The sequence below is a fragment of the Eptatretus burgeri genome, chromosome 15 (genome assembly GCF_056783735.1).
Source record: "Eptatretus burgeri isolate ZD-2024b chromosome 15, Ebu_testis_v1, whole genome shotgun sequence".
Taxonomy (NCBI): Eukaryota; Metazoa; Chordata; class Myxini; order Myxiniformes; family Myxinidae; genus Eptatretus; species Eptatretus burgeri.
Genome location: NC_140975.1, coordinates 27,712,484 through 27,734,708, shown reverse-complemented (window position 1 = coordinate 27,734,708; position 22,225 = coordinate 27,712,484). Strand labels below are relative to the sequence as shown.

At 44.0% G+C, this 22,225-nt stretch overlaps 1 protein-coding gene and 1 long non-coding RNA gene across 4 annotated transcripts in view; one reads left to right on the top strand and one right to left on the bottom strand.

Annotated features, from left to right (window-relative positions):
- The window catches only part of LOC147011798 (uncharacterized), an 82,901-nt gene that overhangs the window by 59,624 nt on the left and 1,052 nt on the right, over positions 1-22,225 (top strand). The window lies entirely within an intron of this gene.
- The window catches only part of GRIN2C (glutamate ionotropic receptor NMDA type subunit 2C), a 316,497-nt gene continuing 305,697 nt past the window's right edge, over positions 11,426-22,225 (bottom strand). For all 3 annotated transcript variants that reach the window (XM_085856958.1, XM_085856960.1, XM_085856959.1), the window contains one exon: positions 11,426-12,770. In XM_085856958.1, the coding sequence (XP_085713084.1) occupies positions 11,550-12,770 (1,221 nt within the window). In that variant the 3' untranslated portion in view covers positions 11,426-11,549. The remainder of the gene's footprint in view (positions 12,771-22,225) is intronic.

Below are 22,225 nucleotides of genomic sequence, written 5' to 3'. Positions count from 1 at the left end.
CCTTGCCAACAGAATACCCAACATAACCTTTGCAAACAGAATACCCAACATAACCCTTGCCAACAGAATACCCAACATAACCTTTGCAAATAGAATACCCAACATAACCCTTGCCAACAGAATACCCAACATAACCGTTGCTAACAGAATACCCAACAGAATACCCAACATAACCGTTGCTAACAGAATACCCAACAGAAAACCCAACATAACCTTTGCAAATAGAATACCCAACATAACCCTTGCCAACGGAATACCCAACATAACCCTTGCTAACAGAATACCCAAAATAACCCTTGCCAACAGAATACCCAACATAACCCTTGCTAACAGAATACCCAACATAACCTTTGCAAATAGAATACCCAACATAACCCTTGCCAACGGAATACCCAATATAACCCTTGCTAACAGAATACCCAATATAACCCTTGCCAACAGAATACCCAACATAACCCTTGCTAACAGAATACCCAACATAACCCTTGCCAACAGAATATGCAATGTAACCCTTGCTAACAGAATTACCAACACAACCCTTGCTAACAGTATACCCAACATAACCCTTGCTAACAGAATAACCAACATAACCCTTGCTAACAGAATACCCAACATAACCCTTGCCAACAGAATACTCAACATATCCCTTGCCAACAGAATACTCAACATAACCATTGCCAACAGAATACCCAACATAACCCTTGCCAACAGAATACCCAACATAACCCTCGCCAACAGAATAACCAACATAACTCTTGCTAAAAGAATACCCAAGATCACCCTTGCCAACAGAATACTCAACATAACCATTGCCAACAGAATACCCAACGTAACCTTTGCAAACAGCATACCCAACATATACCATGCTTACAGAATATCCAACATATCCCTTGCCAACAGACTACCCAACATAACCCTTGCTAACAGAATATCCAACATAACCCTTGCTAATATAATACTCATTACTCAACATAACCCTTGCTAACAGAATACCCTGAATAACCCATGCTAAAAGAATACCCAACATAACCCTTGCTAACAGAATACCCAACATAACCCTTGCCAACAGAATATGCAATGTAACCCTTGCTAACAGAATACCCAACATAACCCTTGCCAACAGAATATGCAATGTAACCCTTGCTAACAGAATACCCAACATAATCCTTGCCAAGAGAATACCCAACATAACTCTTGCTAACAGAATACCCAACATAACCCTTGCCAACAGAATACTCAACATAACCCTTGCTAACAGAATACCCAACATAACCCTTGCTAACAGAATACCCAACATAACCCTTGCCAACAGAATACTCAACATAACCCTTGCCAACAGAATACCCAACATAATCCTTGCCAACAGAATACCCAACATAACTCTTGCTAACAGAATACCCAACATAACCCTTCCCAACAGAATACCCAACATAACCTTTGCAAACAGCATACCCAACATAACCCTTGCCAACAGAATACCCAACATAACCCTTGCCAACAGAATACTCAACATAACCCTTGCTAACAGAACACCCAACATAACCCTTGCCAACAGAATACTCAACATAACTCTTGCTAACAGAATACCCAACATAACCCTTCCCAACAGAATACCCAACATAACCTTTGCAAACAGCATACCCAACATAACCCTTGCCAACAGAATACCCATCATAACCTTTGCAAACAGAATACCCAACATAACCCTTGCCAACAGAATACTCAACTTAACCCTTGCTAGCAGAATACCCAACATAACCCTTGCCAACAGAATACCCAACATAACCTTTGCAAATAGAATACCCAACATAACCCTTGCCAACGGAATACCCAACATAACCCTTGCTAACAGTATACCCAAAAGAATACCCAACATAACCGTTGCAAATAGAATACCCAACATAACCCTTGCCAATGGAACACCCAACATAACCCTTGCTAACAGAATACCCAACATAACCCTTGCCAACAGAATACCCAACATAACCATTGCTAACAGAATACCCAACATAACCCTTGACAACAGAATATGCAATGTAACCCTTGCTAACCGAATAACCAACACAACCCTTACCAACATAATACCCAACATAACCCTTGCTAACAGAATAACCAACATAACCCTTGCTAACAGAATACCCAACATAACCCTTGCTAACAGAATACCCAACATAACTCTTGCTAACAGAATACCCAACATAACCCTTGCTAACAGAATACCCAACATAACCCTTGCCAACAGAATACCCAACATTACCTTTGCTAACAGAATACCCAACATAACCCTTGCCAGCAGAATACCCAATATAACCCTTGCCAACAGAATATGCAACATAACCCTTGCTAACAGAATACGCAACATAACTCTTGCCAACAGAATATGCAACATAACCCTTACTAACTGAATATCCAACATAACCTTTGCTAACAGCATACCCAACATATCCCATGCCAACAGAATACCCAACATAACCCTTGCCAACAGAATACCCAACATAACCCTTGCTACCAGAATACCCAACATAACCCTTGCTAACAGAATACCCAACATAACCCTTGCCAACAGAATACCCAACATAACCCTTGCCAACAGAATACCCAACATAACCATTGCTAACAGAATACCCAACATAACCCTTGACAACAGAATATGCAATGTAACCCTTGCTAACCGAATAACCAACACAACCCTTACCAACATAATACCCAACATAACCCTTGCTAACAGAATAACCAACATAACCCTTGCTAACAGAATACCCAACATAACCCTTGCTAACAGAATACCCAACATAACTCTTGCTAACAGAATACCCAAAATAACCCTTGCCAACAGAATACCCAACATAACCCTTGCTAACAGAATACCCAACATAACCTTTGCAAATAGAATACCCAACATAACCCTTGCCAACGGAATACCCAATATAACCCTTGCTAACAGAATACCCAATATAACCCTTGCCAACAGAATACCCAACATAACCCTTGCTAACAGAATACCCAACATAACCCTTGCCAACAGAATATGCAATGTAACCCTTGCTAACAGAATTACCAACACAACCCTTGCTAACAGTATACCCAACATAACCCTTGCTAACAGAATACCCAACATAACCCTTGCTAACAGAATAACCAACATATCCCTTGCTAACAGAATACCCAACATAACCCTTGCCAACAGAATACCCAATATAACCATTGCTAACAGAATGCCCAATATAACCGTTGCTAACAGAATACCCAACATAACCCTTGCCAACAGAATACCCAACATAACCCTCGCCAACAGAATAACCAACATAACCCTCGCCAACAGAATAACCAACATAACTCTTGCTAAAAGAATACCCAAGATCACCCTTGCCAACAGAATACTCAACATAACCATTGCCAACAGAATACCCAATGTAACCTTTGCAAACAGCATACCCAACATATACCATGCTTACAGAATATCCAACATATCCCTTGCCAACAGACTACCCAACATAACCCTTGCTAACAGAATATCCAACATAACCCTTGCTAATATAATACTCATTACTCAACATAACCCTTGCTAACAGAATACCCTGAATAACCCATGCTAAAAGAATACCCAACATAACCCTTGCTAACAGAATACCCAACATAACCCTTGCCAACAGAATATGCAATGTAACCCTTGCTAACAGAATACCCAACATAACCATTGCCAACAGAATATGCAATGTAACCCTTGCTAACAGAATACCCAACATAATCCTTGCCAAGAGAATACCCAACATAACTCTTGCTAACAGAATACCCAACATAACCCTTGCCAACAGAATACTCAACATAACCCTTGCTAACAGAATACCCAACATAACCCTTGCTAACAGAATACCCAACATAACCCTTGCCAACAGAATACTCAACATAACCCTTGCCAACAGAATACCCAACATAATCCTTGCCAACAGAATACCCAACATAACTCTTGCTAACAGAATACCCAACATAACCCTTCCCAACAGAATACCCAACATAACCTTTGCAAACAGCATACCCAACATAACCCTTGCCAACAGAATACCCAACATAACCCTTGCCAACAGAATACTCAACATAACCCTTGCTAACAGAACACCCAACATAACCCTTGCCAACAGAATACTCAACATAACTCTTGCTAACAGAATACCCAACATAACCCTTCCCAACAGAATACCCAACATAACCTTTGCAAACAGCATACCCAACATAACCCTTGCCAACAGAATACCCATCATAACCTTTGCAAACAGAATACCCAACATAACCCTTGCCAACAGAATACTCAACTTAACCCTTGCTAGCAGAATACCCAACATAACCCTTGCCAACAGAATACCCAACATAACCTTTGCAAATAGAATACCCAACATAACCCTTGCCAACGGAATACCCAACATAACCCTTGCTAACAGTATACCCAAAAGAATACCCAACATAACCGTTGCAAATAGAATACCCAACATAACCCTTGCCAATGGAACACCCAACATAACCCTTGCTAACAGAATACCCAACATAACCCTTGCCAACAGAATACCCAACATAACCATTGCTAACAGAATACCCAACATAACCCTTGACAACAGAATATGCAATGTAACCCTTGCTAACCGAATAACCAACACAACCCTTACCAACATAATACCCAACATAACCCTTGCTAACAGAATAACCAACATAACCCTTGCTAACAGAATACCCAACATAACCCTTGCTAACAGAATACCCAACATAACTCTTGCTAACAGAATACCCAACATAACCCTTGCTAACAGAATACCCAACATAACCCTTGCCAACAGAATACCCAACATTACCCTTGCTAACAGAATACCCAACATAACCCTTGCCAGCAGAATACCCAATATAACCCTTGCCAACAGAATATGCAACATAACCCTTGCTAACAGAATACGCAACATAACTCTTGCCAACAGAATATGCAACATAACCCTTACTAACTGAATATCCAACATAACCTTTGCTAACAGCATACCCAACATATCCCATGCCAACAGAATACCCAACATAACCCTTGCCAACAGAATACCCAACATAACCCTTGCTACCAGAATACCCAACATAACCCTTGCTAACAGAATACCCAACATAACCCTTGCCAACAGAATACCCAACATAACCCTTGCCAACAGAATATGCAACATAACCCTTGCCAACAGAATATGCAACATAACCCTTGTGACCAGAATACCCAACATAACCCTTGCCAACAGAATATGCAACATAACCCTTGCGAACAGAATACCCAACATAACCCTTCCAACAGAATATGCAACATAACTCTTGCTAAAAGAATACCCAATATAACCCTTGCCAACAGAATACCCAACTAACTCTTGCTAAAAGAATACCCAACATAACTCTTGCTAAAAGAATACCCAACATAACTCTTGCTAAAATAATACCCAACATAACCCTTGCCAACAAAATACCCAACATAACTCTTGCTAAGAGAATATCCAACATAACTCTTGCTAAAAGAATACCCAACATAACCCTCGCCAACAGAATACCCAACATAACTCTTGCTAAAAGAATACCCAACATAACCCTTGCCAAAAGAATACCCAACATAACCCTCGCCAACAGAATACCCAACATAACTCTTGTTAAAAGAATACCCAACATAACCCTTGCCAACAGAATACTCAACATAACCATTGCCAACAGAATACCCAACATAACCCTTGCCAACAGAATACCCAACATAACCCTTGCCAACAGAATACCCAGCTAACTCTTGCTAAAAGAATACCCAACATAACTCGTGCTAAAATAATACCCAACATAACCCTTGCCAACAAAATACCCAACATAACTCTTGCTAAGAGAATATCCAACATAACTCTTGCTAAAAGAATACCCAACATAACCCTTGCCAACAGAATACCCAACATAACCCTTGCCAACAGAATACCCAACATAACTCTTGTTAAAAGAATACCCAACATAACCCTTGCCAACAGAATACTCAACATAACCATTGCCAACAGAATACCCAACATAACCCTTGCCAACAGAATACCCAACATAACCCTTGCCAACAGAATACCCAACATAACCCTCGCCAACAGAATAACCAACATAACTCTTGCTAAAAGAATACCCAAGATCACCCTTGCCAACAGAATACTCAACATAACCATTGCCAACAGAATACCAAACGTAACCTTTGCAAACAGCATACCCAACATATACCATGCTTACAGAATATCCAACATATCCCTTGCCAACAGACAACCCAACATAACCCTTGCTAACAGAATATCCAACATAACCCTTGCTAATATAATACTCATTACTCAACATAACCCTTGCTAATAGAATACCCTGAATAACCCATGCTAAAAGAATACCCAACATAACCCTTGCTAACAGAATACCCAACATAACCCTTGCCAACAGAATACCCAACATAACCCTTGCTAACAGAATACCCAAGATAACCCTTGCCAACAGAATACCCAACTTAACCCTTGCCAACAGAATACCCAACATAACTCTTGCTAACAGAATACCCAATATAACCCTTGCCAACAGAATACTCAACATAACCCTTGCTACAGAATACCCAACATAACCCTTGCTAACAGAATACCCAACATAACCCTTGCCAACAGAATGCCCAATATAACCCTTGCTAACAGAATACCCAACATAACCCTTGCCAACAGAAAATGCAACATAACCCTTGCCAAAAGAATCCCCAACATAACCCTTGCTAATATAATACTCATTACTCAACATAACCCATGCTAAAAGAATACCCAACATAACCTTTGCTAACAGAATATCCAACATATCCCTTGCTAACAGAATACCCAACATAACCCTTGCCAACAGAATACCCAATATAACCATTGCTAACAGAATGCCCAATATAACCCTTGCTAACAGAATACCCAACATAACCCTTGCCAACAGAAAATGCAACATAACCCTTGCCAAAAGAATCCCCAACATAACCCTTGCTAATATAATACTCATTACTCAACATAACCCATGCTAAAAGAATACCCAACATATCCCTTGCTAACAGAATATCCAACATATCCCTTGCTAACAGAATACCCAACATAACCCTTGCCAACAGAATACCCAATATAACCATTGCTAACAGAATACCCTACATAACCCTTGCCAATAGAATATGCAACATAACCCTTGCTAACAGAATACCCAACATAACCCTTGCTAATATAATACTCATTACTCAACATAACCCTTGCTAACAGAATACCCAACATAACCCTTGCTAACAGAATACCCTGAATAACCCATGCTAAAAGAATACCCAATATAACCCTTGCTAACAGCATACCCAACATAACCCTGGCTAACAGAATACCCAACATATCCCTTGCCAACAAAACACCCAACATAACCCTTGCTAACAGAATACCCAACATAACCCTTGCCAACAGAATACCCAATATAACCCTTGCCAACAGAACACCCAACATAACCCTTGCTAACAGAATACCCAACATAACCCTTGCCAACAGAATACCCAATATAACCCTTGCTAACAGAATACCCAACATAACCCTTTCCAACAGGATATGCAACATAACCCTTGCCAACAGAATACCCAACTTAACCCTTGCTAACAGAATACCCAACATAACCCTTGCCAACAAATTATGCAACATAACCCTTGCTAATAGAATATCCAATATAACCCTTGCCAACAGAATACCCAACATAACTCTTGCTAAAAGAATACCCAACATAACTCTTGCGAAAAGAATACCCAACATAACCCTTGCCAACAAAATACCCAACATAACTCTTACTAAAAGAATACCCAACATAACCCTTGCCAACAGAATACCCAACATATCCCTTGCTAACAGAATATCCAACATATCCCTTGCTAACAGAATACCCAACATAACCTTTGCGAACAGAATATCCAACATAACCCTTGCCAAAAGAACACCCAACATAACCCTTGCTAACAGAATACCCAACATAACTCTTGCTAAAAGAATACCCAACATAACTCTTCCGAAAAGAATACCCAACATAACTCTTGCCAACAAAATACCCAACATAACTCTTACTAAAAGAATACCCAACATAACCCTTGCCAACAGAATACCCAACGTAACCTTTGCTAACAGCATACCCAACATAACCCTGGCTAACAGAATACCCAACATATCCCTTGCTAACAGAATATCCAACATTTCCCTTGCTAACAGAATACCCAACATAACCTTTGCTAACAGAATACCCAACATAACCCTTGCTACCAGAATAGCTCTAGCTAACAGAATATCCACCATAACCCTTTCTAACAGCATATCATCCGAGATGTGAGGGATCTTTGGGTTGTTCCCAGGAGATAGATCAGCTATCTCCGTGCTGTGGTCTTGTTCGAGCAGAACTGACCAGGGCTAATCAACAATAACTAGAACGGCACTTGGTGGAGCACATATATCCGCCAGGCTGATCGGTTTACATTTTGTATCCCAATGATGTGTTGGATCTGGACCTGAACCAAATTCTAATCAGCTTGTTCTTGTTACCCACACAACTCATCCACCAAGGTTTGTCATAATCCATCCACAACTTTTTGAAACATCCTGCTATGTATCGTTTTTGGCCCCATCAATAGTGAAGAATCACTGAAAAAAAATTCTGATCTGATCTTCACCAAAATCAAATCAATTTGTCCTTGTCACACATACAACCTGTCTACAAAGTTCCATTCGATTCCGTTCACAACTTTTTGAGATATCGTGCTCACAGACAAACAGATAGGGGTAAAAGCATCACCTCCACCCACCTTAGGTGGTGGAGGTGACAACCATTGCCAAGAGACTGCTTCTGCAGGAATGCCCCTGTCCCAAACCTGCAGAACTGTCCCAAACCCATCACTTTCTGTACCCTCCTTACCCAGTCGCACCCAACTGACCCTGGACTCTGTGTCCTTTTCTCCTGATAAGGTGGAGAGCTTGCTGTCAAACCTTGACTCAGATTCTGCAACCGGTCCAGACGGCATCAGCCCATTTGTCCTAAAAATCAGCCCACGTTTCCGAAAAACCTGCTGTTCTGCTCTTGCTCACCCTCTCTCTCTGTTCTATTCACCCTCTCATTTTCTCAAGGTCATCTGCCATCTGCTTGGAAATCAGCAAACATTACTGTCCTGCATAAAACAGGTGCAAAAACAGATCCCTGCAACTACAGACCATCAGCTTTCTCCCAATCATCAGCAAGGTTATGGAATCCATCATCGCTTCTGACATCAAATCCTTCCTCTTCTCCAATGGCTTGATTTCCAATCATCAATTTGGATTCAGACCAGGTCACTCTACCCTGGATATGCTGCTCCTGCTCTCCTAACAATGGATGGAGGTCCTCAATGCCAGACATGAAATCAGAGCCAAATCCCTCGACATATCACGTGCTCTCGATATGGTCTGGCACCCTGCCCTGCTCACCAAACTCACTTCCCATGGTATCCAAACCCAACTCCACTCAAGGCCTGCAGACATCCTCTTCTGTCGCAGCCAATATGTGGCCCTGAATTTAGTTCTCTCATCCCCTCTTCCTGTCCAGGCTGGAGTTCCTCAAGGTAGCGTTCTGGGCTCTGTTGTTTTTCTGGTTTTCATCAATGATCTCTGACTCTGGAAAATCCTCTTTGTCTCTTTGCTGATGACTCCACCCTCTGCTAGACCATCTTCCATCCCTCAGATCGGCAAGCAGCAGCCTCTTCACTCTCTGTAGGTCTGGATAAAATCACAAGTTGGTCCAACACGTGGAACATATCTTTCAATCCAGATAAATCTCACACACTCACTATGTCTCTCCGAAAGGACCATCTGGAACCCCCTCCTCCCCTATCTACTTTCTCAACATTCCTCTTGAAGGAGTCCTTTCATTCAAGTTTCTGCGTCTCACTATCTGCCATGATTTTTCCTCGGAAAGCCAGATTTCAAAGCTGGCTTCAAAGCGAGTTGCCAACTGGGCATCCTCCATTGTGCAAAGTCCTTCCTTGGCACACCTGAGCTCCTGACCACATACGAAGCTTGAGTCCAAAGCCTGATGGAGTACTGCTCTTCCCTCTGGACTGGTGCTCCCGCCACTCACCTTTCTCGGCTTCATGCTGTGGAAAGCAAGGCATTTAGGATCATTGGTATCTCCCGCGATGAGGCTGAGTCTTTGGGTCTCACCATAGGCAGGTTCATGGCCTTTCCGTCTTCTACAATCTCCTCTCTGGCCTCACGACCCCCCCCCCCCGTTCAGTTTGAGACATGTCTCCCCCATATTTCCGCAGGGCGCTCAAGGTCCGCCAGCAACCCCCTTCTGGTAAAACTGCCAAAATCAAGAATCACTGCTCACCTTCACTCTTTCATTCCTCTTTTTCCCCACCTTTAGAATAAACTCCCACAGTCTCTTCAATCCCACTCTTCCCTCCAGGTCTTCAAAACAGCTGTTCACAATCATCTCATATCTTCCACCATCCAAAGCCACGATCTTTTCTGCCCCTGCAAATCCACTCCAAATCCACCTCCTTCAAATTTCCTGCTTTCCTTCCTGAAAGTCCCTGTCGTGTAAGGACCTGAAAGTTCCCTGTCGTGTAAGGACCTGAAAGTTCCCTGTCGTGTAAGGACCTGAAAGTCCCTGCAGTGTCCATCTTGTTTACCCTGTGTACCCACCCCCATCCCTTTCCCTTCTATGGGTCTCATGTCTCTGTTCCCCACTGTTTTTTCCTTCCCTCTGACCCCCTCTTCCCTCCTGCTCTCCTTGAACGTCCTGTGTGCTAGCTCTTATATGAGCCTTGACAGTGTATACGAAAAACAAACCAAAAAAACCAAAAACTGATGCTTTGTTGGGAGTATGGCACATTGATTATTATGATGATAATTCTAAACATTATTCTTACCTTCTGGTTCATGAAGGACAACTTGGAAGTAGCTCTGAATTTTTCTTCATCTTGTCTCTTCCATCTCGTCGAGGGCACAGAAAAGCAAACAATGTTGCTTCATCTTTCCTGGTCACCCTGCCAGTACATTTTGTATGACCATGAAAATGTTGAAAACGTGAGAAGGAAGGTGCGGTGATGTTTCAGCTGTGAGAGGCCTTCTTCAAAGCAAGAAACGTCTATTGGCACAATTCTTTGTACAAGATTTAGGAATCTGATTCTATGCTTCCGACGAAAACATTGAATTATGACAACTTTGATTAAGTGTTACCTCTCTTCAGTTGTCAACAGGCAATCAATTGACCAATGTCTTTGCCAACCACACAAATGCACAACTCATAAAATGTAGTAAATAGTTACTCCTTTACCTGCCAAAACCTCATTCCATTCTCAGAGGGTTAACATCCAAGGCCAATTGTCTTTCAAGAATAACTGAAACGATTTCCATTGGAGGAAGAACACTTTATTTTGCGCATGGGGAGGGAAGGTCCTTGAATAGTGCCACCATAATGCATCAATGCACCCTGATTGCCCAAAATGAAAAGAGTAACAAGACTCAACAGGGTTAGCCTCAGACTTCTGACTCATACCCCAAAGGTGTGTAATCAGTCTTGGTCGCAGAGAGGGACCGTGGCAGTGTATGATGTTTGTACGCCGGAAAGACCTCCTTGCGGGCCTTGTTCGTCACCTGCATTGATGGCTGCCTCCTACGGGCAGCCCAAAATGGTCCTGGTCGCTCATCTGTGGGAGGGTCAACTCCACTACAGCAATCTCCCTCTGAATCTGAACTTAAAGTGGTTGCCTGAGCAGCACTGGCTATCTGAGCTGTATCGGATGCAATATGCTGTTGCGCATTTTTCCGTGACACACTTTGCCATCGGCAACAGCAGCATGCGTCATGCTGACAGCCTGGAGCCCATGACTCACAGGGCCGATCCTCGATAGGGTGATGACATTGTGGAAGCATGGCTGCAGAATGTTGAGGAGTCGATGGGCATGCCAAATGCGGTTCACTGTGAGTACTTGAGAGGCTTGAAAATGGCCAAATGGCTGGTTGATGCTCACCAGACCAACTTGGCTCAGGAATGAGGTCTAAGTTGGTGTTCCTGCTTCGACGGTATGATGAGGTGAGGCCTGTGCAGTGGGCTCCTCTCTCAATACAGGCAGCTGCCATTCGGCCTGCACAAGCAGCACAACGACAGGGCAAGGTGGTTCCCTCAACTGTCTGCCCCGTCAGTCCTCTATGAAGTCCACGTGGTGTTGGGGTAGGAGAGGCATAATTTCCCTCAGTGCTGGTGGGTGAACCTCGCAGGCTGCTAGTAACAAAGAGCCAGCTATTGCTGTCTGTGTCCCAGCAAAGTGGTGGTCTTGCTTGGGGTGGCGTTCCGCTAGACTGTGGCAATGTGCCAAGGGGTAACGGGGGTGGGAGTGGTGGAGGCAGCAAGGGTGACAGTGATGGTGGAAAGCAGGCTGCAGCTCCAGAAACCGTTTTGGTGCCACCACAACCACCTCCAACACCACTACCACCACCACCATGCAAGGCACAAAGCCGTGGAGCCAGAACGAGCGCATCTTTCATGTGAGTACCATCTCTTGAGCTCATTTGCTCACATTGACCACTGATTGGGTCACGAACTCCGGTCCTGCCGCTTCTCTTCTGCCGGCTACTGAGGGCACGCACAATGCAGCGTGCCGCCCGCTGTACACGTCCCTCATCTGCGCAGCTCTCTGGTGATGGTGGGAAGTCCTTGTCGTGCATGGCTCGTACACCATTGAGGCAACTATAGATCCCCTGTGAGACAGAGGCATGTAGACAAATATTAGAATTTCATGTTATTTAAAGTGTACAATCATAGTTAATTACAGTCGACAAGCTTGTGAGCAGCCCTTTCACACGTTTAGGTCCTGACCAGCTCTCGAAAGGACCAACCTAAATCATGTTGACAATAACCTGATAGCATGCATTCCCAAGCTTTTATGAATTCTCAGAGAGGAACATATTATCCCAATAAGTGCAGTTATTTCAAATAATTATCTGATATTTTGCCATCTGTATCTTTCAGAAGTCTTTGCAGGAAGAAGCCCCAATTAATGTCTCTGCAATCTAGATTCCCCTTTTAGAGTCTCCAATTTCAAGTTAATTGCGCTGCACAAGCCGAGTTAGCAGAGCCCATAAATTGAGCTTCCAACACCTTGTATCTGACTTATTTAGAGAATATGGGAAGGGCAACAACACAAACATGAAGGCGTTCCTAATGTGCAGGATTAAATCAACATCACACCACAGGAAAAACATACCACATGCTCAGTGCCCCCATCCTCCTCAAAGTGCAAATAAACATAGCATAATATAGGTTTGTTTTTATGTTTTGATACAAGCTCTTATTATTTGATAGAGATTAAGGTCGAGAGTCAAAATGATTCCACCCACCCACACACACCCGTATCACATGCCCCAGCGTCACATGCAAAGCGATGATGAAAACGACCTTGGGTCTCACCATCTGCTTATTTCAGTCACGTGACACCCACCCCGCAACCCCACCATCTTGGGAGGACACTCAATATTGGCCACATGATAACTGCATAATCATGGATGAAGACCATTGAGTGGTGGAACCGTTGGACTGGTCCTATTCTACAAGTCTTGTTACACCAGTTGACGGTGCCTTCACAGCATTGAAGAAATTGCAAGCATTTCCTCGGCCATTAAGTTGATAGTGCTTCCCTCCCCATGACTGCGGCTCTGCGATTGTGATGCAGTGGTTATGTTCTCCACCAGGGTGTGTTTACCACTGTGCTTTTCAACTTAAATGTGATATGGGCTGCAATTGCAGAACAAATGATGCGTCTGCTTTGATAATTCAGGGAAGGGTGCAGTGAGTTGAGAAGGTGTTGATCACAATTTTATTCCGTAAATATGCTGAAACAAGAAAATAAAGCAAAAAAAGGCAATTAAGAATCCATCTCCATGTTATGAATGCAAGGTGGGAGGAGATGGGAAGGAGGGAGGGAAAGCGCAAACTAATATACGAGGGGTATGTACAAAAAGGAAGGGAAGTGGATTACTGGGAGTGTATGGAAATTGGAGATGATGAAAGGCAAGCAGAGAAATCCTTCAGCGCAAACCTGTGCACAATGCAGTGTGGCCGACGCAGCACAGATTTGAATTAATCAGCCTTTATTGGCCTCCATAGCTTAGCCTGCAGAAGCTTCAGCTGGGAATCTGCGTTCGTGGAGGGAAAATTAAAATGCTCAGTCTTAGATGTTCTGATAAGGTTACCGAGGCTATAGAAGGAATGCGACAGGTTGTTGGTGTGTAACAGGCACTCAAAATGCTAACGGGTGATCGTCTGTGCAGGTCCTAGTGCGCAGGGCCTGGTTTATGGAAATAATAACCCGAGGAGACAAGGCATGGTGCTTTCGCTCAGTATGTTCGAAGAATGGATTTCCAGCAAATTTTCTTCCTGGATTGGAAGCAGTACAAGCTTAAGGAGATATAGGGGGCTGCAGCTCTGCTAAAATCATGGCTAAATGGTGGAGCCTGTGCAACTGTTTAGCCAGAGGATGCTTTTTAAAATTTGTATAATTGATACATATACATATTTTTTTTGAGGCTCTTCTCCCATGCTTCAGGGCATCGGTGGTGTGCGTTTCTGTCTACGCTGTCGCTGATGATTCACCAGCAAGTGATTAAACTTGTAAAGTGGCCGAGGGGGGCATGTAGCATTTGAATTCACATGTACCATATGCACCATTTGTGAATGTCTGCAGCTGTAAAGCGACCCAGGTAGGCTTTGAAACAGCAAAGGGCTTACCTTGTATAGCGTTTCACAGTTGCTTTATGCAGCTTTCTTTGACTGGAAGAGCAGGGGAGGAGTTAATTTATTTGAAAGTCCTAGCCACCTGGGGTAATTGATTAAGTGAGAGCTGATTGGGTACTACCTCAAATAATGGGTGAGAGACATGATCAGTCCATATACATATATACATATATACATATACATATATATATATATATATATATATATATATATATATATATATATATATATATATATATATATATATATATATATATATATATATATATATATATATATATATATATATATATATATATATATATATATATATATATATATATATATATGTATATGGACTGATCATGTCTCTCACCCGTTGGCTCCTTGTGAGCCAACGGCCATCCATATCTAGTACCCAACTGTGTCTGTGAACGTCCTCCTGCTGTCGGGTTACTTCTTATTAGGAGGTTGGTGGCAGGATTTGCACTCCGTCCACCGTAAAACCCTTCATTCCGCAAAACACAAAAACGCAAAGAAATCTGAAAACCCACTCCGTGGGAGTACCTCTTGTGCAGCTTCCCTTCGCAGGGCAGCTCACCGGATGACGGGATTGGGGCAAAGCCTTCGGGACCCCCAATCTTTGATGATAGGAGGGAAACCACAGGGTACCATTCCCGGGTCAGATTGTGGGAGAGTGTGTCGGAGTGGTGCTGAGGTGTCGTCCACCAGACGGCGGTCTCCTTGGGTTAACCTGAGGAAGTTGTTTGGACATCGGTATTGCAGCACTCTCTGGGGTTCGGAGACCGGATTGCGGAGAGATAATGGTGGGTGGTTACACCTATGATTGGTCTGGTTGCTGTGATGGTTACCATGCCCAAGGAGTTGCTGTAGCTGTGTCCAATAAGCTGACTCCAATGATAATAGAGGTAACACCGGTCAACGAGCGTATTATGAGACGAAGGATTCATCACTCCTTAGGTGTCATTTCCCTGGTCTCTGTTTATGCTCTGACTGAGGCGAGTGACCTCACTGTGAAGGATGCATTCCATGACACGCTCGAGTCTGTGGTTGATCAGTGCCGCAGACGAGATACACTTCTAGTCTTGGGGGATTTCAATGCATCGACTGGAACTGAAAGGGACGGTTATGAGACGTGTATTGGTCCCCATGGATCAGGAACTGTGAACCTGAATCACACTAAGTTCCTTGACTTTGCAAGAAGTCATGGACTTAGGGTGGCTGGTTCATGGTTTCAGTGCCCACAAGCTCATTGCTGGACTTGGTATTCCAACGCTGGCGGTGTGCAAAGGAGATTGACCATGTCCTTGTTGATGGTTGCTGGAGAATGATCCAGAACGGCAGGGTCTACCGGAGTGCTCAGTTCCTCAATACTGACCACCGTCTTGTTGTAGCAACTCTGAAGTTGCACCTTAAATCCAGGAGAATGGTACCATCCCAACCTAGGCTGGATGTTGGCAAGCTCAAGGATGCGAGGGTCGCTGAGGAGTTTGCGAACAAGCTGAGTGGAGATTTGGGGGGTCTGAGTGCTTTGGGAGGTCCTGAAGAGTTGTGGAGTGCCTTCAAGACCACCGTCCTTGATCTTGCCGGTGGATGTCTTGGAACTCACCGCAGGGCAAAGAAAAATTTTGTCTCTCAAGGGACACTGAATACCATTGACCAGAGTCATAGGGCTAGGCTGAATGGCAGAGCTGAGCTGTTCAGGGAGCTGAGGTGTAAAACTGCACGTGCGCTAAGGGTGGACAAGGAGGCCGATATGCGAGGAATCTGTGAGGAGGAAGAGCATCACCTGTGGTCAAGTGATTCTTGTCCCGCTTACAGGGGAATTCATGCATTGCGTTCATCCAAGCCCATCCATTGGTGTACTGCAGTTAGAGCAGAGGGTGGTAGGCACTTGACAGAGGAGCCCGAAGTGAAGGCCTGCTGGACCGGTTACTTTGAGCGGTTGTACCAGGCTGATCCACCAGCTGTTGAGTTGGATGTCAGGGGTGTTACAATCACTGTTGCTGACCCTCCAATCAACTGTGGTCCACCTTCACTTGTGGAAACACAGGCTGCGGTGAACCGGTTGAAATGGGGTGAAGCTCCAGGGATCTGTGGCATCCATGCTGAACTTCTCAAGACAGGTGGAAATGCTGCACTCGTGTTGTTGTATGCAGTTCTGTGCTCTGCCTAGAACACAGGCATCGCCCCAAAGGAACTGGAAGAGGGGCCTTGTTGTCCCTCTCTGGAAAGGAAAGGGTGATCGCCAATACTGCAACAACTACCGAGGGGTGATGTTGCTCTCAGTGCCGGGCAAGATCTTTGCTCGGATAATTCTTGATAAGGTTCGCCACCATCTGCTTGAGCACCAGCGTCCAGAGCAGTTAGGCTTTAGACCAAAGAGGTCAACAATTGACTGTATCCTTGCTCTCCGGGTCCTCACTGAACGCAGGCGAGAGTTTCGACAGCGGCTGCTTGCAGCTTATGTTGATCTCTGTAAAGCGTTTTATTCAGTGCAACGGGATGCCCTCTGGAGGATTACTAGTCTTAGTGGGTTGCCACCAAAACTGATTGATCTGATGTCTGAACTGTACTCTGGTACTGAGAGTGCTGTGAGATGTGGTGGTACCATCTCTGACTTATTTTCCAGTTGTTACTGGAGTTCGTCAGGGGTGTGTACTGTGTACTGGCCCCCACGCTTTTCAGCACTTGTATGGACTGGATTCTATGGTGGATGTCGGAGAGATCAAGCTGCGGTGCATCGTTTGGGAATGTCAAGGTCTCTGACCTTGATTTCGCAGATGATGCAGTCATCTTTGTGGAGACTTTAGATATCCTTTTGGGGGCCCTCGAGGTGCTGAATGAGTCGGAGCCGCTGGGATTACGGGTTTCCTGGGTCAAAACTAAGATCCAGGCTTTCAACGACATCTTGGATGCTGTTATCTTGTCTGAACTAGTTTGTGATGAGGATGTTGAGGTCGTGGAGAGATTCACTTACCTTGGCAGTGATATTCATGTCTCCACATGCTGTGAGTCAGAGGTCACTAGACGTCTGGGTTGGGCCTGGGGAGTCATGGAGTCACTGGATAATGGGGTATGGTGCTGCCGGTACCTGTGCGGGAGGACGAAAGTCCGAGTCTTCAGGTCCTTGGTGCTTCCAGTCTTGCTCTATGGATGTGAGACTTGGAGTCTGACCAAGGATCTGAGACGGAGACTTAATTCCTTTGGTTCCAGGTCTCTTCGGAGAATCCTTGGCTATCGCCGGTGGGACTTTGTGTCCCATGAGCGGTTGCTGAGAGAGACTCAAATGAGATTTGTTACCTTTATAGTCCGTGAGCATCAGCTGCAGCTATATGGACATGTGGCTCGATTTCCTGACGCTGATCCTGCTCACCAGATTCTCTCAGCGAGGGAGTCTCGTGAGTGGAGGAGGCCAATGGGCCGACCACGTGCCTCGTGGTTGCAGCAGGTTGACCATCATCTCAAGGAGATGGGGATGGGCCTGGCATCTGCCTGGGGGATGGCTAGACGGAGGCCCCTGGAGTACCGGCGGAAAGTGGACGCAGCGACGCGCTGTTCTGGCACATGCTCCCATACCTGACCTGACCTGACGTGCTGCTCTGGCGCATGCTCCCATACCTAACCTGACCTTGTGATAAAATGGTCAACAGAAAAAAAATTCATGATGTCATTGTCACGTGATTCGGCAGTCATGTTGGTTTTTTAAAAAAACAACTCCAAAATCTTCTCTGAAGTGGCTGAACAGATCGAAGTGAAACTTTACACGGATGACCACCTATCAATGAGGAACAAAAGGTTAACACATATGATGTCATAGGTCACATGGTTTGGCAGCCATATTGGATTTACCCAAAAACATAGAAAAATCTTCTCCAGAACGGCTGGACAAATCGAGGGGAAGCTTCACACAAATGTTTCCCAAACCATGGGTGTGCAACTTTGTTCAGGAATAATTGATGTCACATGGTTTGGTCACCATATTGGATTGAAGAAAATATTAAATAATGTTTTCTCTGGAACCGCTTCATCAATCAACATGAAACTTCACATTTATGATTTAGCCGTGATGTGGAATATGTGTTTTAAATTTCAACTTGATCGGACACATGTTCAGACAGCCAGAATTATTTATTTATTTTTAAATATGGGTTCCATTTGTTTTTATTTTTTATTTTTTACTACCCTCGCTGAAGGATTCGGAGAGGGTATTGCATTTGGGTCCATTTGTTTGTCTGTTTGTTTGTCTGTTTGTTTGTCTGTCTGTTTGACTGCACAGAACTTTAATGTTTTTCTCCGACCGTTGAAAAGATCGAGCCAAAACTTTACACATATAACCACCTATCCATGAGGAACAAAAGGGTCGCACATATGACATCATAGGTCACATGGTTTCGCAGCCATATTGGATTTACTCTTAAACCTATAAAAATGCACCACTCGAAAGAAGTCCTGCGAGGGTTTGCAATCTCTGATTGCTCATTTTCTTGTTTTTTTTTTTTTGAAAAAGGCTCACTTGGCTGTGCCTGGATCAGTTTGAGGGTAGAGGAGTAACAGCTGAAACGTGAATCCTATTCATGTTCCTCCTGATGAGTTCATCTTTGCTTTTTGCGTTATTTGCTTCCTTTTGATTATTCCATTGCAGGACTGCACCTATTTGGTCTTACATTTTATTTTAATTGAATCGAATTTATCTATAATCCTATTCTAAATTCAATTGAACAATAAATAATAATTTTTCAAAACGTCATGGGTCAGAGTCAGGTGGCCGATCAAAGCAGGGTTGCATCAAAGCGGGAAGTCTTGGTACCTGGTCATCACTACCAGCGGTTATAAAAGTGGCAGTTGTAATTGTGTCTCTTATTAATTACGTAACACACCAGTACACAGACGCCACACAAAATAGACCACACAAAACAAGTCCTGGCGAGGGTCTGCAATCTCTGATTGTTCTTTTTCTTGTTTACATATGCACTCGGCTTGTGATGGAGGGAGGTGTTGGGGAAGGGGCAATTAAGAAAGGGAAATTCAGGAAAAGAAGAGAAAAGGGGGTGATTGGTGAAACAAAGGAGAGTGTAACAGAGGTTGAGAGGAGCAGGCAGAGGAAGTGGGGGTCGGGGGGGGGAACTTTGCATTAAGGGAGGAAGAAAAGGGGTCTGTATGGAGCACCCTGGGTTTGGGTGACAGACTAGGGAGGGGGTCAAAATCTGCCATATTTGAATGCAGAAGAAGAGTGAGGGTAGGGGAAGGATGAGGAAGTGCATAACGGATAAGATACCATCCTTCACTATATTGGGTGGGGGCAGGGGAGAAAAGGAGAGACAAGGGGTTTTTTTCTATAAAAATAATTTTGAAAGGGAGGGGGTGAAGGGGGCCCAGGGGAAAAAAATAGCATTCCTTTCCTGTCGTAATTCTTTGTCGACTACTGCAGTAGGACCTGTTACCAAGTCTTGTATATGACACTCTAACTTTAGCATTTTTGCCTTTTGGGGTGGGGGGAGGGGGGGTGGAAGGGCAGCTGGGTGAGAGTTGAATAAACACACACCAGACGCACATATACACACACAACCATTTTTATCATGTCCTGTACCCCTCCATAACCATTGCTTCTTGGTACTTATCTGATTACATTTTAAATCTAGGCCTATCTCATGATCTCCTCACAAAGACAGTTCCATACATGAAGGACTCAGGACTCTACATGAATACCCCTGCTTCACTTCTGTCCTACCTTTCTTCTTTTCCCCTATCAAGCTGCTGAGCCATCTCGTCATGTTGCTCTTCATCTTGGTAAAAGATGAAACAACTTTCCAGCGTCTCTTTTCTCTCTACCCTTCATTCTCTGAAACATTATCACTGAACTTCCCTCTTACTCACCTCCTTGACCTCTCTCGTACTTGCCTTCACAGTTGAGGTGATCTAACCATGGAGTAAATCTGGTAAGCATTGCTTTTAGGTCTGGTTCTCTTTGAGCGGGAGATAATTGCTCATGGAGGAGCTTTACATAAATCACGCAGGACAAATACATTAGTACACATCCGTGTACTTTATACATAAATTACAAGGACACTCATGAACTTTGAGAAACATATATGGTACGTGGGATTTGAACCTGGGTTCTCTGCATTACATAGGCCATGGGTTAAGATGGGAATGGTAAACAGGCCGAACCACCACAATCTCTATCCCCCTCTCCTGAACACAAGCATGTGCTTGTTTTATTGCCCGTTGATGGAATTAGATTCCATAAACAGATCCCACATGGAAATAGTGTAGCTCCCTGGATCCACACAACACATACGGCTGAGCCAAGGAAGCGGACTTGTCGTAATTTGCTAAGCGTGCTCTCTCACCCGAGAAACGAAAGTACGAGCTGACCCTCCTCCCTTCCCTTCTTGTTTTTGCCCTCCTGGCCATTCAACTGGTGCTGCAGTGCATCTAAGCATGAAATAAGCATCAGAGTCTGGTGATGAATGAGCTTTTAGCCAGGTGGGCACGAGGCAGATGCTTCATTCTCCCAGCTATTGTTCCACCAGCTAGGGAATAGAGAGCGCAACCAATAACTGGTCATGAGCAGGTGAGGGATATGGTAGGTGAGAGATGAGGGTGTGACGTGGGAAGGGTTCTCAGTAGTAAATGTGAAGTCATGTAATGGAAAGCAGGTTAGTTGTCAACTATTAACTGGTAATGTTTCTTGAGGAGGAAATATTAATCAGTAGTACACATCACACTGTAAATTTTATATTGATCAATCTCTAATAATGTAGTTAGACCACAAATCATCCACACACAATTACTAAAATAGTCAGCTTCATGAATCGCCCACCCCCAATTCCAACACCTTACCAACTATTGTGGATGCCTCTTTGAAGTGGTTGTACCCCCTCCCCCCAATGCAAGTCAGGGCCAATTTTTCCCCATCCTTCCCTGGTTCCCTGATTCGTCAGGGCAGTGCGGTCACAGTAAGAGTGCCGATCGGTCCCAATGGACCGGCCCTTTCCCTCTTCTCTCTCTATAACTGTCTCGGCCCTAATTTCGTGAAGGTGGGGGTACACCATCCTGGAAGTGGGATATCTCTGGGTCGCTTCTGAGAGATTTACCGGCTGTCTTTGTGCCATGGGCTTGCTCGAGAGACCTGTCTGGGGCTATACAACAACACCAACAACACCACCACCACCCGACCAAAAAAGTCGTTGTTCAGTTTTATGTGACCATCCATTAACCGTTTGTTCTTGCGTGAAATCTTCAAAACTAATAGCTCAATGGGGACACAACCGGAAACATCTTATTACTGCATAATTGAAATGTACAAACAAAAAGAATGAATGAACGATTGAAAATCAACAAATGTGAATGAAAATGAACGAATGAATTGAACAACAAATCGATGGAAATTGCCGAATGGAGAATGAAGAATGGTGAT